Here is a 19,053-nt window from a genome sequence, read left to right as displayed (position 1 = left end):
CCAAAGTTTCACCCATTTGTAAAAGAATGTTTTCCTTCCAATATTCTAAACTCAAACCAAGAAAACTTACCCATACAAAAGCTGAAGTTGTCTTCTGAGCAGTAGGATTGAAATTTGGTTCCCAAGCTCTTAGGCTGAGTTTCTGAGATTCAACAAACCAACCTCCTTTCCAAATATAACTCCTATCTTCGTCATTATCAAGTTTAATAGTAAAGAAACCTTTACCTAAAGGATTAAGTTTGAAATTTAATCAAAGACTATTTTGACTTTGCCAACGTATTAGGAATCTACATTTAGGACATTTTAATCCTATACAACCCTCAAAACATCCCCACCACAGTCCCAATAATATGATTCATATTTTTGGTCTGTTTTAGGACCAAGGTTTTAAAAACATGTCACGACTCAAGTCACAACCACTGGGCGTGACCGTTATAACTTGTTTTGACGGGTGTGAGCACGTTTCGGACAAAAAACGCGTTATTTAGGAGGGGGGAAAATGCGTTTTTATACGTTAATTTAAAATAACGGGCGTTATATAGGTTAAACAGAAAATAAAAAATAATTATGGTTTGAAAATCCAACCTAACAGTTATAACGTGCGTGAAAACAATTATAACGGGTCTAATAACGTTGTTATAACGTTTTCTATACATCATTATTTTATTCTTTTATTTTTAAAATATTAATTATAATTTTTTAATCTCTAAATATAGAATTGTAAGAAAATACTTTAATATTCCCTTTTCTTAAAGAACGGTTATAATTGGTGTGAAAACGGGAAAAATGGTCTAAAACACTTGCGTTAAAATGTTATTTAGAAGGAAAAAACATAAAATTCAATTTTAGAAAACAATTATAACATGCATGAAAATGGTTATAACGGGTCTAAATTACGCCGTTATTTCCTATTTATCGGTAATATATTGACACGGGTATCCATGACCTTCACATACACGCTACATAGACATGACCGTTATAACGGCCGTCTTCTCGGAAATAACCGCTGTTTTTCAAAGGGAAAAATAGGCTAAGGCCTAAAAAAAATAATATTCTTATTGTCAGGCCCACGATTAATTTTAGTTTCCGTCACACCTAAAATTATCCGAAATTATTAAGAATCGCTACATAACTCATTATGCATACTATTTTTTCAGGGGTATAATTGTAAAGCAAACTTGGATATAACATATCTAAGAAACCGCGCCTTAGAATTTTACAAATTTTATATCGTTGAAAATCTTTTAAAGAGAGCTACGAAACGAGTACACACAAGAATATCAAATTTTTGTTTTTCACGAAAAAATCATAGGTGATCATCATTTTAAGCAAAATTTCCGAAAACTTGATACATAACCACCACCAAAAAAGATGCATAAAACATTCTGCAGACGCATAACGAATTATGCAACCATTTTCTCCACTGCATAACAAATTATGCATCTGCATAACAAAGTTATGCATCAATAACAAGTTATGTAGCCATTGTATTAGTGCGTACATAAAAAAATTGATGCATTATGCATCTATTTCTCGATGCATAAAAGATTGTGCAACAATTTTCTCGATGCATAATGCATTATGTAGCCATATTTTCGGATGCATAACAGCTTATACATCCATTTCCGCGACTGCATAACATGTTATGCAGATATTATTGTAGGTGCATGACAAGTTATGCAGTCTTTGGTTTTGTTGGGTTTAATAGTGACAAAAAAGTTGATGCATAACGTGTTATGCAACCGTTTTCTGGACTGCATAACAAGTTATGCAACAAATTTTGTAGATGCATAAAAGGTTATGCATCTATTTTCACGACTGCATAACATGTTACGCAGACATTTTCTCGACTGCATGACATGCTATGCAGTCATAACAGCATCATTATCTTAACCTGACCTCACCGGTCATTCATGTGGCTATTGACCTTTCCATCCATAGAAATCACCAGATCATCTACCTTGACATAGTTTAAAATCAACTGTGTGTTCATATTGATATATTGAGATTTCAAAAGCTACAGCCACATCGACTGTGAGTGAAGTCGCGACCATTAATTTTTAGGGTAACTTTCTTATCATTGGGAATGATCGGATCGAGACTAAATTACATGACCAGGATACGGCAATGACTGGGAAATCCTGTTTGAAAGGAATACGTTCATCACTACACTTGATTTCCTGCAACATAGAGATACCACCACAGGGTTTTAATCCATTTTAAAAAAAAATCTGAAAATGTACGTCAACAAAAACAAAACAAGACCCTAACTGTTATTTTATGAAGTGTAAAAACATCGGTTTCATCCGATCATATCTATGAATAAAACATCATAGGTTTATAATATCATATACCTCTCCATCGCAATTTCTGTAATTAGATCGAGACTGGGAAAGAGAGACAAAAATTAAAACCCTAATGTCTTTGTTTGAATAACTTAGCTATATAATCAGTATATAGAATCGAAAAGTTAAACAAGGATCTAATAAGTTAGAGTGTGTTGAACTCAATAAGAAGGAGACGAAGGATAAAGGAAGTCACGGGAGGAAAAAAAATAAAGGAAGAAGAAGGGAAAAAATAATTTTAAAAAATATGAGTTTGAGGAAAATTTCAACCCAAAAAATGGGTGCGTTCCTGAACTTTTCTGCCCGTGGATTTGATGGTGATGGAAGTTGAGAAAATGGGTTTGGTGGTAGTTTTCACTTTTTCAAACCTTGTTTAGGACTACACTACACTCTCCGATCTCCATAGATTATCGAACCTAGCCTTCGTGGACATGGGCCAAATCCTTTTTCCCGGTTCAAATGCAGAGTCCCCAAAAAGAAATAACAGCCCTTAATAAAGGCACCCCATAACTTAAGTGTCGTTTCATCCATCCATCCATCCATCCGTTTCTGTCGAAGAGTTACAAAAGCCCTAACCTAGCAATCGTAACTATAAACAAAAGAGTTTTGATATTCTTCCAACTTATAGTCCCAACCCCTCTCTCGGTTTGTAATCTTTTGTCTTCCGCCTGCACATATTTGAAGAAATCTTCAACTTTTTCTAAGGTTACATCTCTTTTCTTCAGACTAGGGTTTCTACTTTTGCTTGATGTCTATATCTATCAACTGTTAATAATCTTTGAAATAGTAATGAGCTGTCTTCGTTTTAACATTAAAATATCTGTATTTTTCTTAGAAAGGTTTGATTTTTGTTGATTATTCTTGAATTTGTTTGTGTGCAGGTTTGAGTTGTTGAAAATTGTGGGATTTTTGTTTTATTCCCAATCATGGCAGTTCGTAAGTTTTTGCCTAATCTATTGTTCATACCATATTTTGGTTGATTACGTAGATAGTGTTATTGTTGTACTATGATATGATTTTATTTTTCAGTTGTTTGTTATACTAATTTATATTAAATGGTTTAGGTCTTCAATTTGAGAACAACTGTGAAGTTGGGGTGTTTTCTAAGTTGACAAATAAGTATTGTTTGGTCGCAATAGGAGGATCAGAGAACTTCTACAGGTCCATATGATACCCTAGCTTGTCTTTTTTCATTGTTTATTTTTGTGAAAGAGCGATGCTTTGTATTAGTATTTATTTGCTTAGTCAGTTTTTCTAATTTTGTAGTACATTCGAGTCCGAGTTAGCTGATGTTATCCCTGTGGTGAAAACCTCTATAGGAGGTACAAGGATTATTGGGCGCCTATGTGCAGGTAAGTACTGTGGAAATTCGAAACTCTTTTTAGCTTTTTTCTTTCTCTTTATTAGTGTATATTTTGATTCTGTTTACTACTTTGTGTAGGAAACAAGAATGGTCTTCTAGTGCCACACACTACTACTGACCAAGGTAAGTGAGGAGTGAAATACCATTATCTGAAATAGGAATTGCTTGTTAAAGTTCTCGGTGAATGCCACTGTCGTCTGTAAATATGCTGACATTTGCTTTATGTAATAAAGGTTTGCCAGTATGAGGCTGACCAGTTTCCAACTTTGTTTCAAGTTGTTACTTCCACTTAGATGCTTTAGTTATTGGACCAATACGTGTTGGATTACAACCATGATGTATCTATGTGTATTATTTTTAATAACTGAGAAGCAAAAACACATAAATACCGTCTCAGTCATGGATAACTTTTCTTAGGAGATAGAGAGAGAAATTTCTCACTATCTCATTGTTGTTTGCTACATCAATTTCCTGGTTTTACTTGGACTTGTCAGCATGACATGCATTTTGCCTTTATCTTTCATGTTTAGGATGTGAAGCATCCCCCTGGAGAGCTTTTAGTGATACTGGTGTTGCAGACTGCAGATGATATCAAAATTAGGAAACACCATAGCTGCATTATCTTTGCTTTTTTGACAAGCATAATTACTATTAGGGTAGTTGGATTTGTTTTGTTTGTGTACTTGTGAAGATCGTTTAACTTTACGTTCTTAACCGTTTTGTTCCACTTTTTCGTTTTCATTTAGAGCTTCAACATTTACGGAACAGTATACCAGATGAAGTTGTTGTTCAGCGTATTGACGAAAGACTGTCTGCATTGGGGAATTGTATTGCTTGTAACGATCATGTTGCTCTTACTCATACTGATCTCGACAGGGTAAGTGATATACTTTCTTTTTGTGAGAGTACTTGTTAAGTTGTACTATGAGTCACTTTTGTATATATAAAATAGGTATCAGAAATTAGTTTAGAAAATTACATGTGACCTTGTTTATGCGTTTCTTTAATCAGGACACCGAGGAGATTATTGCGGATGTCCTTGGTGTTGAAGTGTTCAGGCAGACAATAGCTGGAAACATTCTCGTTGGCAGTTACTGTACCTTCTCTAACAAAGGTGGATTGGTAAGGGATATCACATAATCTTCTGCGTAATGGATTGTTAGATAAGTCTTTTCCTGTATTGACATTGTTTTCCCTGTATTAAACAGGTTCATCCACATACATCCGTTGAAGACTTGGATGAACTTTCAACTCTTCTTCAAGTCCCTCTGGTGGCTGGTACTGTCAATAGAGGTAGCGAAGTCATTGGTGCTGGTATGATAGTCAATGACTGGGCTGCATTTTGTGGTTCAGACACCACAGCTACTGAGCTATCTGTCATTGAAAGTGTGTTCAAATTGAGAGAGGCTCAACCTAGCTCCATTCATGATGAGATGAGGAAATCTTTGATTGACAGCTTTGTTTGACCTTTTAAAAGTGCAAGTCCTTGGATAGGACTTATGCCCGTTAAGTTGATGTATTTTGCTTTCTTGCTCTTTTGAGAAAGAAATGGAAACCTTCTGATAGTGTAGTTCCTACTTTGTACAATGTGGAAAGTACTTTATTGAAATCAGTAAACTGTTTTTGTTTAGTTTTTGAATCTTACATAAAAGTGCAACTTATGTCCTGGTTCCCCCCACTTGGCTATCTATAACAAGAAGCACTCCTCCTAGTAAATTGATACCCCATTAGCTGTTATTTATTCTTCCGTTCCGTGGAACTACTCTTTGAGGGATGTTTTCCTTTTAATGACCATAATTATAAACTGGAGTCACTGGAGACTAAATCTTCATAACAGTTGGGAACTTCCGAGTCAGTTTTGTAACTTCCGAGTCAGTTTTGTAATGAATGCTGATCCAGAATAGGAGAATTGTAATTAATATCTTTTAACCATTTCATACTGGTCCTAGAGTCTGGAGAGATGGAATTTTATGGTGGTGGGGTGCTTGTGGTTAGTCGACATGTTTTCATAGGTTTAGTCGAGATTCTTAGTGTGAACATAGAAATTTTAGGCTGTGGCAATTGCGAGGCATCAAAGAAGTGGCTTGTGGATGATTTGCAGATGAGTTGCGAGGAATTTACTGGAACAATTTTTGCCGTTGGTTTTGTAATTTGTGATTATTATATTTTTTTTTATAACGTGGACTACGATATGACCCGTGCCGTAATAGTCCGGGTTTTAATTCGTCTGACTATGTGTTGTTCTTTTTGTTTACTATTATTAGGAATTAGAAAACTCATATAAACAAAAATCACCCACATTAGGTTTTATTTTTTTAGTTTATGCCCATGAAATCGCAAATCTCAATATTAAGACAGTTCACTAAATTTGGACTCCTAACATATTGGAAAATTCGGGTGCAGGGGATGAAAAATTAGAAAACGAAGAGTATGTTGTATCACTGATTTCAAGGCCTTGCAATTCTTTTCTGCAAATATTTCGACCATTTCCAAAATTGACGGATGTAGTCTATCAACGAAATTCAGGATACAATGAAGCCCTAACAACATTGTCGGATTCAAGAGTTATACTCTCTTGACCTAACCAAACACACATATTATGGATTCTGATGATGCTTAGAGAGAAAAGAAATCAGAGAATTTGATGTGTTTTTTTTCCTACTTGAATGAGAATAAATCATCACTACTTACAGGGGACTTCTGCCTATTGGAGATGCCTCTACACTTCTAATAGACACCAAGAATGGGAATGAATATCTCTTATGTGAACCATCACACCCTTTGGAGACGCCTCTTCACTTCTAATAGACACCAATAGTGTTTAATGGGAATAGATATCTCTTATGCGAACCATCACATCCTTTGGAGATGCCTCTTCATCTCCAACAAACATCCATTGCATCTATTCTGCACAGGGCGCTCCCCAATTGTAGCAGCAAACCAACAACAAAAATATTTTATTTTCTATGATATTGAAAATATCAAACATAACATACACCACCAAATGAGCCAATAATGCCATTAACATACCATGATATTATCCCGGAAGTAATTCGTGTGAAACAATGCATATTGAGAAAATGAATCACTTGGTGAATTCTTTTTTGCTACAGATGCATATTTATCCATGCATTTGTATTTGTAAATGAGCGTTGCTACATAAAATTAATGTTATAGAACGTCAGATTATGGAGACATTTTTAAGGACGTAGTTAGGCGATCTGTCTAACAGGTCTTTAGTTCCTTGGTAATTACTTCTCATTGGATTTAGGTATATATATTCACTATAAAGTTCGGGTATTATTCGCTATACCAAAAAAGGTAATGCAACGACATATGAGCTAGCCAAATGGGGACTCCACAATGGATTTTATTAGGGTGTCAGTAGGAATTTATAGATCTTCTCTTCCCATTTTCATATTTTGTTGATAAGCTTGAAAGAAATTCTTGCAAGCGCACGGGACTGGTGTGCTTATAGCTGAGATCAACTTGCATTATATAACCTTGAGGAAATTTTTTATCCAATAAAGACAAAAAAATACCGACAGGCAATGACCAATTTATAACTGTATGGCTAAACATCTTGAGAAAACTTTTGCAAATAAACATGTTAATCTTCACTTATTTGAAAAATAAGATACTAAGTCGAGGAACTAATCAAGATATAACCATTGATGATTTACCATTATCTTAGAAAAATACAAAACTTATGCACTTTATCTTTTCCCAACAAACCAAACAGAAAAAACTTACTGTTGTTACCAGACTTTACTTCCAAGATGATGCCAATGGTGTGGGTTTAGAATATATTGTTAGGTTGTATATAATATAACTTGGGTATCGACTCCATGTCTTCAAACCGGCAAGATAGGTGTTGCAGTTTCGATTCCAAGTCTCCGAACTGGGAATTGATGCAGCGTAGGTGTCCAAAGAGTAAACTGTATACAACCTAAAAAAAAAACCTTTGATCACTGTTGGTCGGTCGAAAATTAGGTTAGTCAATGGTCAAATGAACTTTGTCTAGAGAATACGAACTCTCTTCTCGGATTTGCTTATTACACTTCCAATGTGATGTTTTTGAGATGACAGTGTGGCAGTGTGCAATTTCTCTCGTGAATAAGTGACTGTGTCAATATATGAATAATTCACATATATACTGACTTAAAAACCACACTGGCAGTTGATGATTAAAAGAAAAAAGAAGGAAAATGGTGAAAGAAAGCCCACATTATGGACGACTTTTTACTAATACCCACAGCTCGTTGCAGGTGTTGAATTTCCAAACTTTTTTCATTTTTCCTCCAACCCTACCACCACTTCTTTCATATTGCAATATCTTGATTGTAGAATTTATCTCATAGAATCCAAACTGTATAACTTCTCCCATTTCATGAAAACTCAAATTATAAACATCGAAGAATGGTTTTACATAGACTACACAACAAAAAGAAACTAAATCAATGAGTAGTCAGTTGGAACAATTAGAAATACGTACAACATAAAAATCCTCAAATAATGCATCCTATAACTAAAATACATTAACAGTAAGCATGTGACTAATTAAGTATCTGTTGTGATTAAGAATCAACTAACCACTTCAAGTATGATCATAAGTGCAACATCACCTCCTGATTGTTTGAATTATTTCCAGCTGATCTAAAATTAAAGTTTAGCTGGGGTAGTTGGAGTATGAGGTCCTTTTATATGCTTATAATCCAATCGATCCTGGTATCAGAGTTAATAAGTATCATCGATTACTTACCTAGATATTTTTAATATAGCACCCCGTTACCACAACTAAAACTGGTGCATGCTCAATGCCATGTTGGTCCAAGTTTTGGCTTAGCTCGCTTGTGGCATCACCCCACATAGTAGTTTTCACATTTACTCCACTGTACATAAAAAATAAAAGCTAAAGATTAGCGACTTTCCAAATTGTTGAAATGAGCATCTTGTCTGTAACCTCCAATATTATGGATATTTAAATGAACATTTTAGCACACTTGTATCTAAAGTTTGGGAGAGTAGGTCGCGCATAATGGATCGTTATCCATTTCAGCCGCAAGTTTCAGATTTAGTTTGATAAGTAAAGTTACACCCACATCACAGATAAAATGTTAGATATATAGTTGTAGAAGCGACTGACAAATTCCTCATCAGGCAGAACATGTAATTGGCGCTACTTATCATCAAGAGGTCCATTCTTGTGAACTTTTGGTCCCCATAAAGTCCACTTCGTTCCATGTTTGGAAATCATGACTGATGTCATCCAGACTTCACCTTCGGTCGTGTCAGTCAGCTGATTGAAGCTCTTGTGGGTGATTATTAGTAAGGCTTTGGAGGCGCTATATGTGATTCGGGTTATTGGTTGATCAACAAAAACCTGAATGGTGAGTGCTATTTACTTTGTCATCGATCGTGAAGACATCATTTGAGTCCATGAAATCTAACTCGTTTTTTCGAACTCATTTAAATTACCTAAATGAGTATGCGCGTGAGCTATATGTAATTGACAACATATAAGAACAGTTGCCACATTAGCATCATAACAACCATTTGACATGAATGACAACCATTTCAAACAATGGAATTCAATCGAGCCACGATTTATCTCGTTCACTTTCCTGCATTTTGAAAGTAATGAGAACCATCGATTGTTTAGGAAAGGCGGTCCAAAATCATCGGATTAGACCAAAACCATTTGTTTTTGTAAGATAGATAAGAGTAAAATTTCATGTTTCTACTGCAGTAGGTTCCCAACGTCAGATCAATTGTCAATCAAACTGTTATTAGATGGGTGTATTTTTAGAACAAAACTCAACATAATTGGCATGTTATTTAAGCTAGCGGCAGTTTTATCATTTCCGTTGCATGTTTTAATATTTCTTGTTCAACTTTGTCTGTAAGAACCTCGTGACAGATTGCTCTCAAGAGTCAATCGACATGTACACACGGGATGGGATTCATTTGACAGAAACATCCGCAGATCAAAGGTGATCTAACATTTCCACCCATGCGCATGAAAAATAATCAACGGTTAGGTAGGACACGAAAATGTGTGAGTCACCGAAACGAAACGGGCCGATTATGTTGGGACGAGTTTGGAGGAAACACCGGTTGGCACTACATTACGGGTTTTTAGGACAGCCCCTGAAGAAACAAGTCTATAGAGAGAGAAGAGAGGAGGAATAGAAAAAGCGGAAGAGAAAGAAAAAGAGATGACGAAATCTGGAGCAGAAAAAAAAAGGGTTCGAAGATCAGCTGCCCTTCAAAATGGTGGTAGTCGAGATCCTAACAATGATACACCACCTAGGGTTTGTTCTCTTTTTCTCTATACCCCATTTTAGGGTTTATGACTTTTCTTACTTTGAGATCTTCTTTCCTTAATGTAATTTTCTACTGTTTCAAATATATGAGTTTTCTCTCTAACAGGAAATGAAACGATTAGTATGTAATTGTTGGAACCATTGTTAGGATTTGCTCTAAATTATATGTTTCTTCTTGCCTGATGATAATGGAGAGTTGTTACGGTAGTTAACTAAATTAGATTTTTTATTTTATTTTATGTGTTGGTTTGATTCTATTTATAATTAGTGAATTCAAAAAATTGGGATTAGTTATTAACTAGTTTTGTTTTATATGTGATGTTTTGAACTAGGTTTTAGAATCTTTGATTTTGAAAAACAAGGAAAAAAATAAGAATGATGGTCCTTTGGGGGAATAGGGTTTTATAGCCATCACTGTGGAGTGTAAATTTGAAGTTCCCCACATCTTTGATCTGGGTAGTGGAAGTCTCAATGCTTGGTTTTGGTTTTTCAATTCTATGACGGTTTAAGAATCGTAGATGAGATTGTGGTTGTATGTTGATGATAGCGAGCTTTAGAAACCACTGGTTCAAGCTAGTCAGGTAAACATAATTCTTTCTTTGAAATTGCTCATTTCATGTGTAGGTATCCTTCTTATCTGTCGTGTATTTTAGTCTGTGCGTAGTTTTCTGTCATTTTTTTGTGTTTTTTAGTTTGTATAACATGACTTCTGTCACCGCTTGGCTTTTTTTACCACGCAACCCCTTCTTTCGCTTCTTTTATTTGCTTATTCACTATTTTACTCTGCAATAACCGCTTTCATAGTAGTAGTTAAGAGCAAAAAAAAAAAAAAGCTTGTTTGCAAAGGGTAATAAATCTATCTTCTAGATCAAAAAGTTTCTATGAACCTATCCAACCTGTCTTGAGAATATTGTACATTCATTCCACTATAGTGTAACTATATTAACCCTTTTACTTCTTTTTGTAGAAGCAAGTTAAAGAGAAGGATTTGTTTCAACTATTTTCCGAGAAAGTAAGGGATCATAAGGAATTAGAGTCTAGATGGGGTGTTTTACAAGAAACAAGGGTGGAGTATTTTAGAGGAAAGGATTTTGTTAGCTTTTTGGGTAAACATCCGGAGGTTAAGGAAGTACTAGAATCAGATAAAAGTTTAGGTCCTGAAGATATTGCAAATGTTTTATTAGGAAGGAGCCTTTTAGTCCGATGTGATCGGGTGGTAAAAACTGTTCGACCTGGGAAGAAAAAGCTGTCTACTTGGCCAGCACACTTGGAGATCCATCCTGTAAGTTTATCACTACTCTTGTTTTCTAGGCTGTTTGTATATTGACTCTCATTTTTTTAGCATATTGGTCTCAGTGATCTGTAATTGTGTGTACTGGATCGTTACTATCTAATTGCAGTTATCAGTTGAATCGCATCATAGCCTTATATTTCTTTTGTACCTGTGTCATAAATCATGTCTATGTAGTCTAGGAGTAGGTATTCACTTGTGCAAAACATTTTCAGCAATATTGAACTGTACAGTTTAGATATTTGTTGTTTAATATAGCGTGCTCATTGATTATTTTCTCTTGTTTTTCAAAGATGAACTAAAGCATATAAGATATAAGTATAACTAAGTTTGTTTTTGTAACCCCGGTTCTTATTTGTGATGCAGGATCAGCACTTTTCTGATAATGATGCCTTTTTTGCTTGGACCTTTGTTAAACGGCGTCCGTTGTGGCAGACAATTCTCTCGTTTGTTTGGCCCGTAGTGACTCTAGCAATTTGCTTGTTTCCTGTATTTCCTCATCAGTGCAAGCTGCTTGTATTGTATACCTGTGCTGGGCTTCTTTTACTTATATTTAGTGTTCTTTCAGGTAAGCTGAGTTAATTCTCTGACTTTTTTTGTTGTTGTTTACTTGTATTGCCTTTGTTGATAAAGATATCTTTCAAATCTAGAAACAGACTAATCTACACTTGTTTTCAGTTTAATAGAACGCAGCATGGGATAGTTATCCCTAATAAGCACATCCAGTAGCTTCAACTATATCAGTTGTTGACAATTTAATTTATAATCTGCAGTGAGAGGTCTCATCTTTGGAACTGTATGGATCTTGCTGGGAAGGCGTCTTTGGATTTTTCCAAATATACTTGCGGAGGAGACTACACTGTCAGAGTTGTTCCAGTTCTGGCCCAAGAAAGATGAGGAAGAGCGGCCCAAATGGACATCAAGGCTCTTTTATGCAGCCGTGGCTGCCGTGTTCATCTTGGTGCTTAGGCACCATGCCCCCGATGAAGCTGCTAGAGCCAGGTCAGCTGCACATCTTTTGTCTTGATACTATTTCTTACCTTCATTATTTCTTGATCAATTTTTAAGTCTTTTCTTCAATTTCTGCAGGTACCAGAGGAGGGTCTCAAATATTATTGACGATGTCCTCGAATGGTCTCCAAAATTGGCTTTGTCTGGTTTCATGGATCAGGAAAGTGTGGTTAATGCAACAGAAACTCACTCACCTGCCACAGAAGAACACGTAGCTCAACCCAAAGAAGAACACGAGGTTGAAGAACCTTTGGTTTATGAAGAGGAATCTGGTGACAGTCATCATAAGCAGTAATCAGCAATATATATGAGAATTAAATGATATATTATTAAAACACACAATGTTACAGTGTCTTTTTCCTTTTTCCTTCATATTTTCCTTTTTATTTCTTTCTTCTTCTTCCTTTTTTACTTATCAGGTATAGAATTGTGTAATTGAGCTTAAAGTTGATTGGAGCTCAAATATTCATTCGCTCCGTCTTAATAAAGCAATCCAATCTGTAGTCCCTTTACTTTTTCGTTCAAGAACAAGTAATCGATAGCGTGATTTCTGCCATCACTCAGGTACTGGAATACCATACCAGTATGTGTGACCATTGTTTCTTTGAAATCTCTCAAAACTACATATCCCAAGTTTGTAGGGAAACAATGTCGGGGTGTGATTTCTCTTTCATAAGGTACCTTAGTTCATCCAATTTCTTATATATTTCCTTGCTCTTTTGATGATATTCCCCACTAGCAAAAAACCTGTGAACCTTATTTTCAATCTCGATCCAGCTACAGCCTGCGTCCTTTTTCATCTTCCTGTTATTCATCAGTGTTCTTACCCTTGCAGCATCACTGAACATTCCTCCTCCAGCATACATATTTGAAATAAGAACATATGAACCTGCATCATCTGGAACCAGATCAAGCAAATGTTTTGAAGCAAGGGTACTTATCTTTACATCCCCGTGTAGATTACTTGTATTGATCAGTGTTCTCCATAACAAAGGTGATTCCGAAAATGCACTCTGCTTAATGAACTCCATAGCTTTTGACAAGCTACCTGATCTACCTAAAAGATCAACCATGCACGCGTAATGCTCAATTGCTGGTTTGATCTTAAAATTTGGTTCCATGTTCCAGAATAAGTGAATCCCGACATCAAATAAACCTGAATGGCTGCAAGCTTGAAGAACTGACAGTACTGTTATCTCATCAGGTATAAATCTTCTTCTTCTCATTTCTTCGAAGAGCAATAAAACTTCCTTTCCTTGTCCATGCAGAGCACAACCAGAAATCAACGAATTCCATGAAACCAAATCATGGCACACCATTGTGTAAAACATTCTACGAGAGTCTTCAACTTCACCACATTTTGCATACATTGAAACTAGTGCATTTCCCACAATAATCTCATTCTCAAGTCCTACTTTAATGGAATAAGCATGTAAAGCCATACCTTTGACTAGAGACGCTTTTTCAGCAGACAAACCAATGAGCCGTGAAAAAGTAACAAAGTCCGGTTCTACTCCAGAGAGCCTTGCTTGGTGAAATAAAAACATATACTCGTCTTTTTCTCCCCCACCTTCATCTATCTTCATATAACCAGCTAGAATAGCATTGAAACCGGCAGTATTTTGAACAGCAAGACTGCTGAAAACTAGTTTTGCATAACTAAGATTACCACATTTTGCATACAGATCAATTAGAGCAGTTCCTATAAAAAGATTTGAGAAGTAACCAAGCTTTGTCGCGAACCCATGAATCTGAATTCCCAGTTCCAAATTCCTACACTCTGAACAACCATCAATAAAAGTAGCGAGGCAGTTCGTATCAAAGGAAATACCCAAGTGAAGCATCTCGAGAAATCCACTAATGGCCTTTTTTCCCTCACTGTTCTTCACATATACCGATAAAATTGCAGTCCAAGTAACTAAATTTCTCTCGGTCATACCAGAAAACATCTTCTCTGCTTCCTCCACCAACCCATATTTCCCATACAGCGTAACCAACGCATTTCCGACGGAAATTTCATTCACCGCACCATGTTTAACAGCGAGTCCATGTAATTGCTTTCCTTCTCTTACACCAATTTCCCCACCGCAGGAACTTAAAACACTTGTGAATGTATAGTCACTTGGTTCCAAACCATAATTTAGTAAATCACGAAACAACTGAAATGATTTTTGTCCATCTCCTTCCTTCCCATACCCTAAAATCATAGAATTTAAACACTGAATATCTTTGTCATCCAAATTCCGAAAAACATTTTCTGCACTAGCCAAAGACCCACTTCTCAAGTACATAGACAACAGTGAAGTACCAACAACAAGATTTTCCTCAAACCCACTTTTGATGACTAAACTATGAACTTGTTCTCCTACTATTTGATCTCTAGCAGACTCGCATGCCTGTAAAATCACGGTGCACGTATGCCCACTGAAATCTTCTCCTAATCTATGCATATTGCAAGCAATTGCAAATACAGCTTCAGCGTCATTATTGTTTTGAGAATACCCATTCATCAAAGAAGTCCAAGTGATTGTGTTTCTTATTGTCATTTCATCGAAAACCCTCTGTGCGTCATTCAATTTGTTAAACTTAGAGTAGAGATTTATAAGATTGTTTCCTTGAAAGGTTTCATTATGAGAGCCTAGTTTGATAAGAAATGCATGAATTGACAAACCCAACTTGTAATCTCTAGACCCAATTGAGAGTTGAAGGAGCTGAGGCCAGTCATCGTGCAGAACAAGAGACGCGGCAACTGACAGCTTTATCTTCGGAAATGTTAAGTTTCTTGAGGTGATGAATGTACGAGATGACAAGAAATTGTTAGGAGGAGTTGTCGTTGGCCTTAGTGGTGGGAAATGATGCTGAGGTTTTGATTGGCATGACGGAAAGACAGAGGAAGAAAGGATAGACATGGAATCATTTAAAATGTTGGAAAATATTAGTTAGCAGATATTCGGATGAGAAGCGTGAAAATGAAGAGCAAACGCAAATGAGTCTGCTTAAAAAAAAAATATCAGCCATGTTTCGATCCTGGGACCTGTGGGTTATGGGCCCACCACGCTTCCGCTGCGCCACAAAATATTAATATCCTCTTCTACTCTAACTTCCAGAACAAATAAATGAAAGTGAAACGTAAAGGTTAGAGGAGAGTCCTCTCAAAAGTTTTATCTCTCTCTGAACACCATGAAACAAAATATAGGCATTGCTATCATCCATATTTCACCTTTCAAACGAAGAAATTGTCAAAAAGAAAAAAAGAAAGAAGAAAAACCAAGTAAATTTGAGTTGGAATTGAAACTATATATATAATCTAGTGTACTGACTTGCCTTGATGGTGATAGCCTATGTCTATGTAATGCCCTTTTCCAATGCCATATAACAAAAGCGAGGGTTACTTAGGGCCGTTTTAATATCTTGATATTCGTTGTTACCGTTTTTTTATCAGTATATTTTTTTTCCTTTCTAAATTTTTTTTTCTTTTTATGTCGTCGTACTTCTCGTAAAATATTTTACGTTCATATCTCTCGTTCCCAAAATAGACATGCCTACTTTCCCAGCTCGCTTCAGACCTATCAGTCTTTGTAACATCATCTATAAAATAATCACAAAATTTCTAGGTCAAAGAGTTAAACCTCTTCCAAACAAAATTATTTCTCCTTTTCAATCCGCTTTCATCTAGGGAGATAAATCTCTGATAATTTACCTATTGCACATGCGCTCAACCACAATATGAATAACAAGAGAGGTAAAAAGAGAGGGAAAAAAATCATGTAAATAAAAATTGATATGGCAAGAGCCTTTGATAGAGTTGTTCGGGACTTCCTCTTAACCATTGTGAGAAAAATGGTGTGTGATGAAAGATGGTGTCAAAAAATTAAAATGCATCGCTACCACTAATATGGCAGTGTTAGTTAATGGTGTGTCTGGAGAAAATTTCAAACCTTCAAGAGAACTCAGACAAGGAGACCCCTCCCCCATTCGTCATGGTAGAGGAAAAAAAACGGCTAAAGGATCCGACAGAGTCCTATCGAAGCAAGAGTGAGCTCTAAAAAAGTACATTTATAAAAAAACGAGATCTTATATACCCGAATGGAAACTTTATCACACCTCTTTGTCTTCCAACAAATTCAGATCATAACAAACTTAATTAGTATCGAACTTCACTTTTTTCCATTTCATAACTACTGTTTGGTGAGCTCTGCGCCGGATCCCACTTTTCCACTTGCACCTGCTGACCGAGCTGACGTTGTATTCTCTTCTCCAAGATCACCAACTACTGATTCGAACAAGGGAAGACATCAGGAAGATGTGGGAGATATCGAGATCAACGAATGGACAAGGTGAATGCAATGGCGAAGAACAAGCGCTTCCCCCTTTATAGATCTCTCCTTTTATGCATGAGGCAACCGATGCTCCTAGAACTGACTAACGGAATCACGTGAACAGTCAAACGGGAACGGAAGTGGCTAACTAACTAAATTGTCCAATAGTGGACGGTAGAGCTTGTTTTATATTTGTTTATATAGTGACTCTAACTAACTGAAAGCTACCGGATGATCCAAAGATCTAGCTCCGGTCAGGTTGTTTACTTACTGGTTTGTCACGAAGAATGGAATATGGAAAATCCTTCTATAGAAGAGTAGGAGCGGAAACAGAAAGAAGTCAGGATCACTCTCTTCTCGTACATTGTGACTTCTGGAGAAAGATGAATAGCGACAAGCGCTCGTCTTCAAGTTCTATATTGGAAATTACATGAATAGATAACAATTACATAGATAGATATCCCATAGAAGTAATGTCATATAATAGAAGAGTCTCGCAATCCATTTCCACGGTCCCGAAAGATTCATGGAATTCAGACCTTAACTTGGAGTATAGCCAAGTGGCATGTCGATTCATCCAGACTTCCATCACTTCAAATTTACTGTATCTAATGTCGATTCACCCAAACTTTCATTCTTTACAGAGGTCGCTTTAGCTTGCCGGCTGGGAGCTATATGAGCGGTAACTTCCAAGTACGGCCCTGTGAGAAGGGCGGTGGACATAAATGTCCTTTTTGTACCTCACTCCCGTCTTCAATGGGGTATGCTCTTTCTTTTATGGGAGAGTACGCCAATATGATCTTAATGAGGTGCAAGGATTTGCATCTGACATTCGTAGGGCCGGGATCCTGCAATAAATCCCTCCGGCCGGATATGACACTAGTGGTAGGTGGTCCTGCGGAGCTTTCAGAAAAGGGTAGCCTAGTGTGTAAGCACAACAATGAACCTCGATGAACCCCCAGACGACGGAAACCCCGAGACCCGAAGGTGTAGGATTTGTTTTCATAATAATGATAAAGTGAAATATGTAGAAATTCTTTGCCTTTTGTAAACCGAAGAAAAAATGTCTGATAGCAAACAGGTTGATTCAGCAATTTCTAGTCTTCATCTATCTGGTATTTCATCGATTTTAGGTTCTATCAATTTTATAACCACTATCTTCAACATGCGTGGACCTGGAATGACTATGCATAAATTACCCCTCTTGTGCGGTTAAGGTTGTACACTACTCAAACAAAACAATCGCGGGGTACAGAAAAATTCTGCCATCGGTTTGATGTAATAATAGCTATTCGTGCCCTCATCCAACAAGCTGAACAAGATCTTACGGTACTGACGCACCGTGGGCACACTGTCATACATAAAGTTGTCCATAATACCATATTCATGTTCTGACATTACAGGGGGTCTTCCCTCTAACAGATACAAAAACTTTACTTGTTCTTTTACAAGTTCTAGCAGTTGTTACTGCTTATTCACTTCCTTAATGAGCGTTATAGGTTGTTTTTATTATATGCGCTTAGTTAAAAGAATATTTTTTGATACACCTAGGACATGGATTCTATATGAACCAATGGATCGTAACAAGTCCCTAATACTATCAATGACTTCTTCTTTCATTATTTCATCATTTCCATATCCCTCTCCTTTGTTCTCAGTGACTCATCAAATGACACTCAGTTCATATCTTAAAGTTCGATCATTGAGACAAGGTTCAAAGAAAGGGTTTGATATTTGTTCGAGTGTAGTTGGTTCTAGTGTTGCTAATTTTCTTTTATTATGAGTTTACTTAGTGTGTTTATCTACACCGTGTGTTTCTTCAGTGATCAAGGGAAGCCAAAACAGCTATATACATAAGGGGCGAGCAAAGTCATGGGCAACTAAATAAGTCTCTTTACACTCGTTGATACTATGTGGTTGGGAGCTGTTGACCTGATGAGTAGTCTGGGTAAAGAAGGAAGCTCAAGAAGCTAGGGCCGCTAAGACGAACCTATATTGAAAGGGACGGGCTAAAGTCACTATTTTAAGAGAGAAAGGAAAATCCTGATAATGACGAGATATATAAAGTATATTCGACCAATCTGAGAGAAGCAAGTAAGCCCGATTCTAGGTATTGGCGAGTTTGTGCCATTTATCCCAAATGCTCAAGTGCATAAATTTCCTTGATCTCTATCTTTGTGATATCTATATTGCGATCCATCGGCCAATGAACTAGTGACCTAAGACTTTCTAGACCAACGTTCATGCAAGACCCACGCTCTGACAGTTGTTGATGCGCAAAAGGGAATTCCTAAACCGCATTGAGAAGTACCAAGTCCTTAGAAAGAATAGCATTGCGAGGTGGACTGATTTAAGAGTTTCAAAACTAACCAATGCAAATTTAGCCAATAAGTTCAGG

The 19,053-nt window shown here is 36.5% G+C and overlaps 3 protein-coding genes across 3 annotated transcripts; 2 read left to right on the top strand and 1 right to left on the bottom strand.

Annotated features, from left to right (window-relative positions):
* Positions 1-2,873: 2,873 nt before the first annotated feature.
* On the top strand, positions 2,874-5,341 carry LOC113323091 (eukaryotic translation initiation factor 6-2). Its single transcript, XM_026571343.1, has 8 exons — positions 2,874-3,050; positions 3,227-3,281; positions 3,410-3,506; positions 3,612-3,697; positions 3,787-3,831; positions 4,455-4,585; positions 4,720-4,830; positions 4,917-5,341. The coding sequence occupies exons 2-8, from the start codon at positions 3,272-3,274 to the stop codon at positions 5,172-5,174; spliced, it is 738 nt and encodes a 245-aa protein (XP_026427128.1). The 5' UTR covers positions 2,874-3,050; positions 3,227-3,271; the 3' UTR covers positions 5,175-5,341.
* Positions 5,342-9,870: 4,529 nt separating this feature from the next.
* LOC113323090 lies at positions 9,871-12,848 on the top strand. Its single transcript, XM_026571341.1, has 5 exons — positions 9,871-10,022; positions 11,002-11,316; positions 11,692-11,893; positions 12,099-12,327; positions 12,415-12,848. The coding sequence occupies exons 1-5, from the start codon at positions 9,927-9,929 to the stop codon at positions 12,629-12,631; spliced, it is 1,059 nt and encodes a 352-aa protein (XP_026427126.1). The 5' UTR covers positions 9,871-9,926; the 3' UTR covers positions 12,632-12,848.
* Positions 12,643-15,304, bottom strand: LOC113323089 (pentatricopeptide repeat-containing protein At2g33680-like). Its single transcript, XM_026571340.1, has one exon. The coding sequence runs from the start codon at positions 15,243-15,245 to the stop codon at positions 12,957-12,959; it is 2,289 nt and encodes a 762-aa protein (XP_026427125.1). The 5' UTR covers positions 15,246-15,304; the 3' UTR covers positions 12,643-12,956.
* Between the last annotated feature and the right edge of the window lie 3,749 nt (positions 15,305-19,053).

This window comes from Papaver somniferum, chromosome 11 (genome assembly GCF_003573695.1).
Source record: "Papaver somniferum cultivar HN1 chromosome 11, ASM357369v1, whole genome shotgun sequence".
NCBI lineage: Eukaryota > Viridiplantae > Streptophyta > Magnoliopsida > Ranunculales > Papaveraceae > Papaver > Papaver somniferum.
Note: the sequence above shows the minus strand (reverse complement) of the source record. Positions and strands in the feature narration are given on the sequence as shown.

Coding starts and splice junctions, on each gene's coding strand:
- LOC113323091 (XM_026571343.1), top strand. Junction 3,698..3,786: donor TATTGGGCGCCTATGTGCAG/GTAAGTACTGTG, acceptor TACTTTGTGTAG/GAAACAAGAATGGTCTTCTA. Junction 4,831..4,916: donor TCTCTAACAAAGGTGGATTG/GTAAGGGATATC, acceptor TGTATTAAACAG/GTTCATCCACATACATCCGT.
- LOC113323090 (XM_026571341.1), top strand. CDS start 9,927: ATGACGAAATCTGGAGCAGAAAAAAAAAGGGTTCGAAGATCAGCTGCC. Junction 11,317..11,691: donor CACACTTGGAGATCCATCCT/GTAAGTTTATCA, acceptor TTTGTGATGCAG/GATCAGCACTTTTCTGATAA. Junction 11,894..12,098: donor TATATTTAGTGTTCTTTCAG/GTAAGCTGAGTT, acceptor TATAATCTGCAG/TGAGAGGTCTCATCTTTGGA.
- LOC113323089 (XM_026571340.1), bottom strand. CDS start 15,245: ATGTCTATCCTTTCTTCCTCTGTCTTTCCGTCATGCCAATCAAAACCT.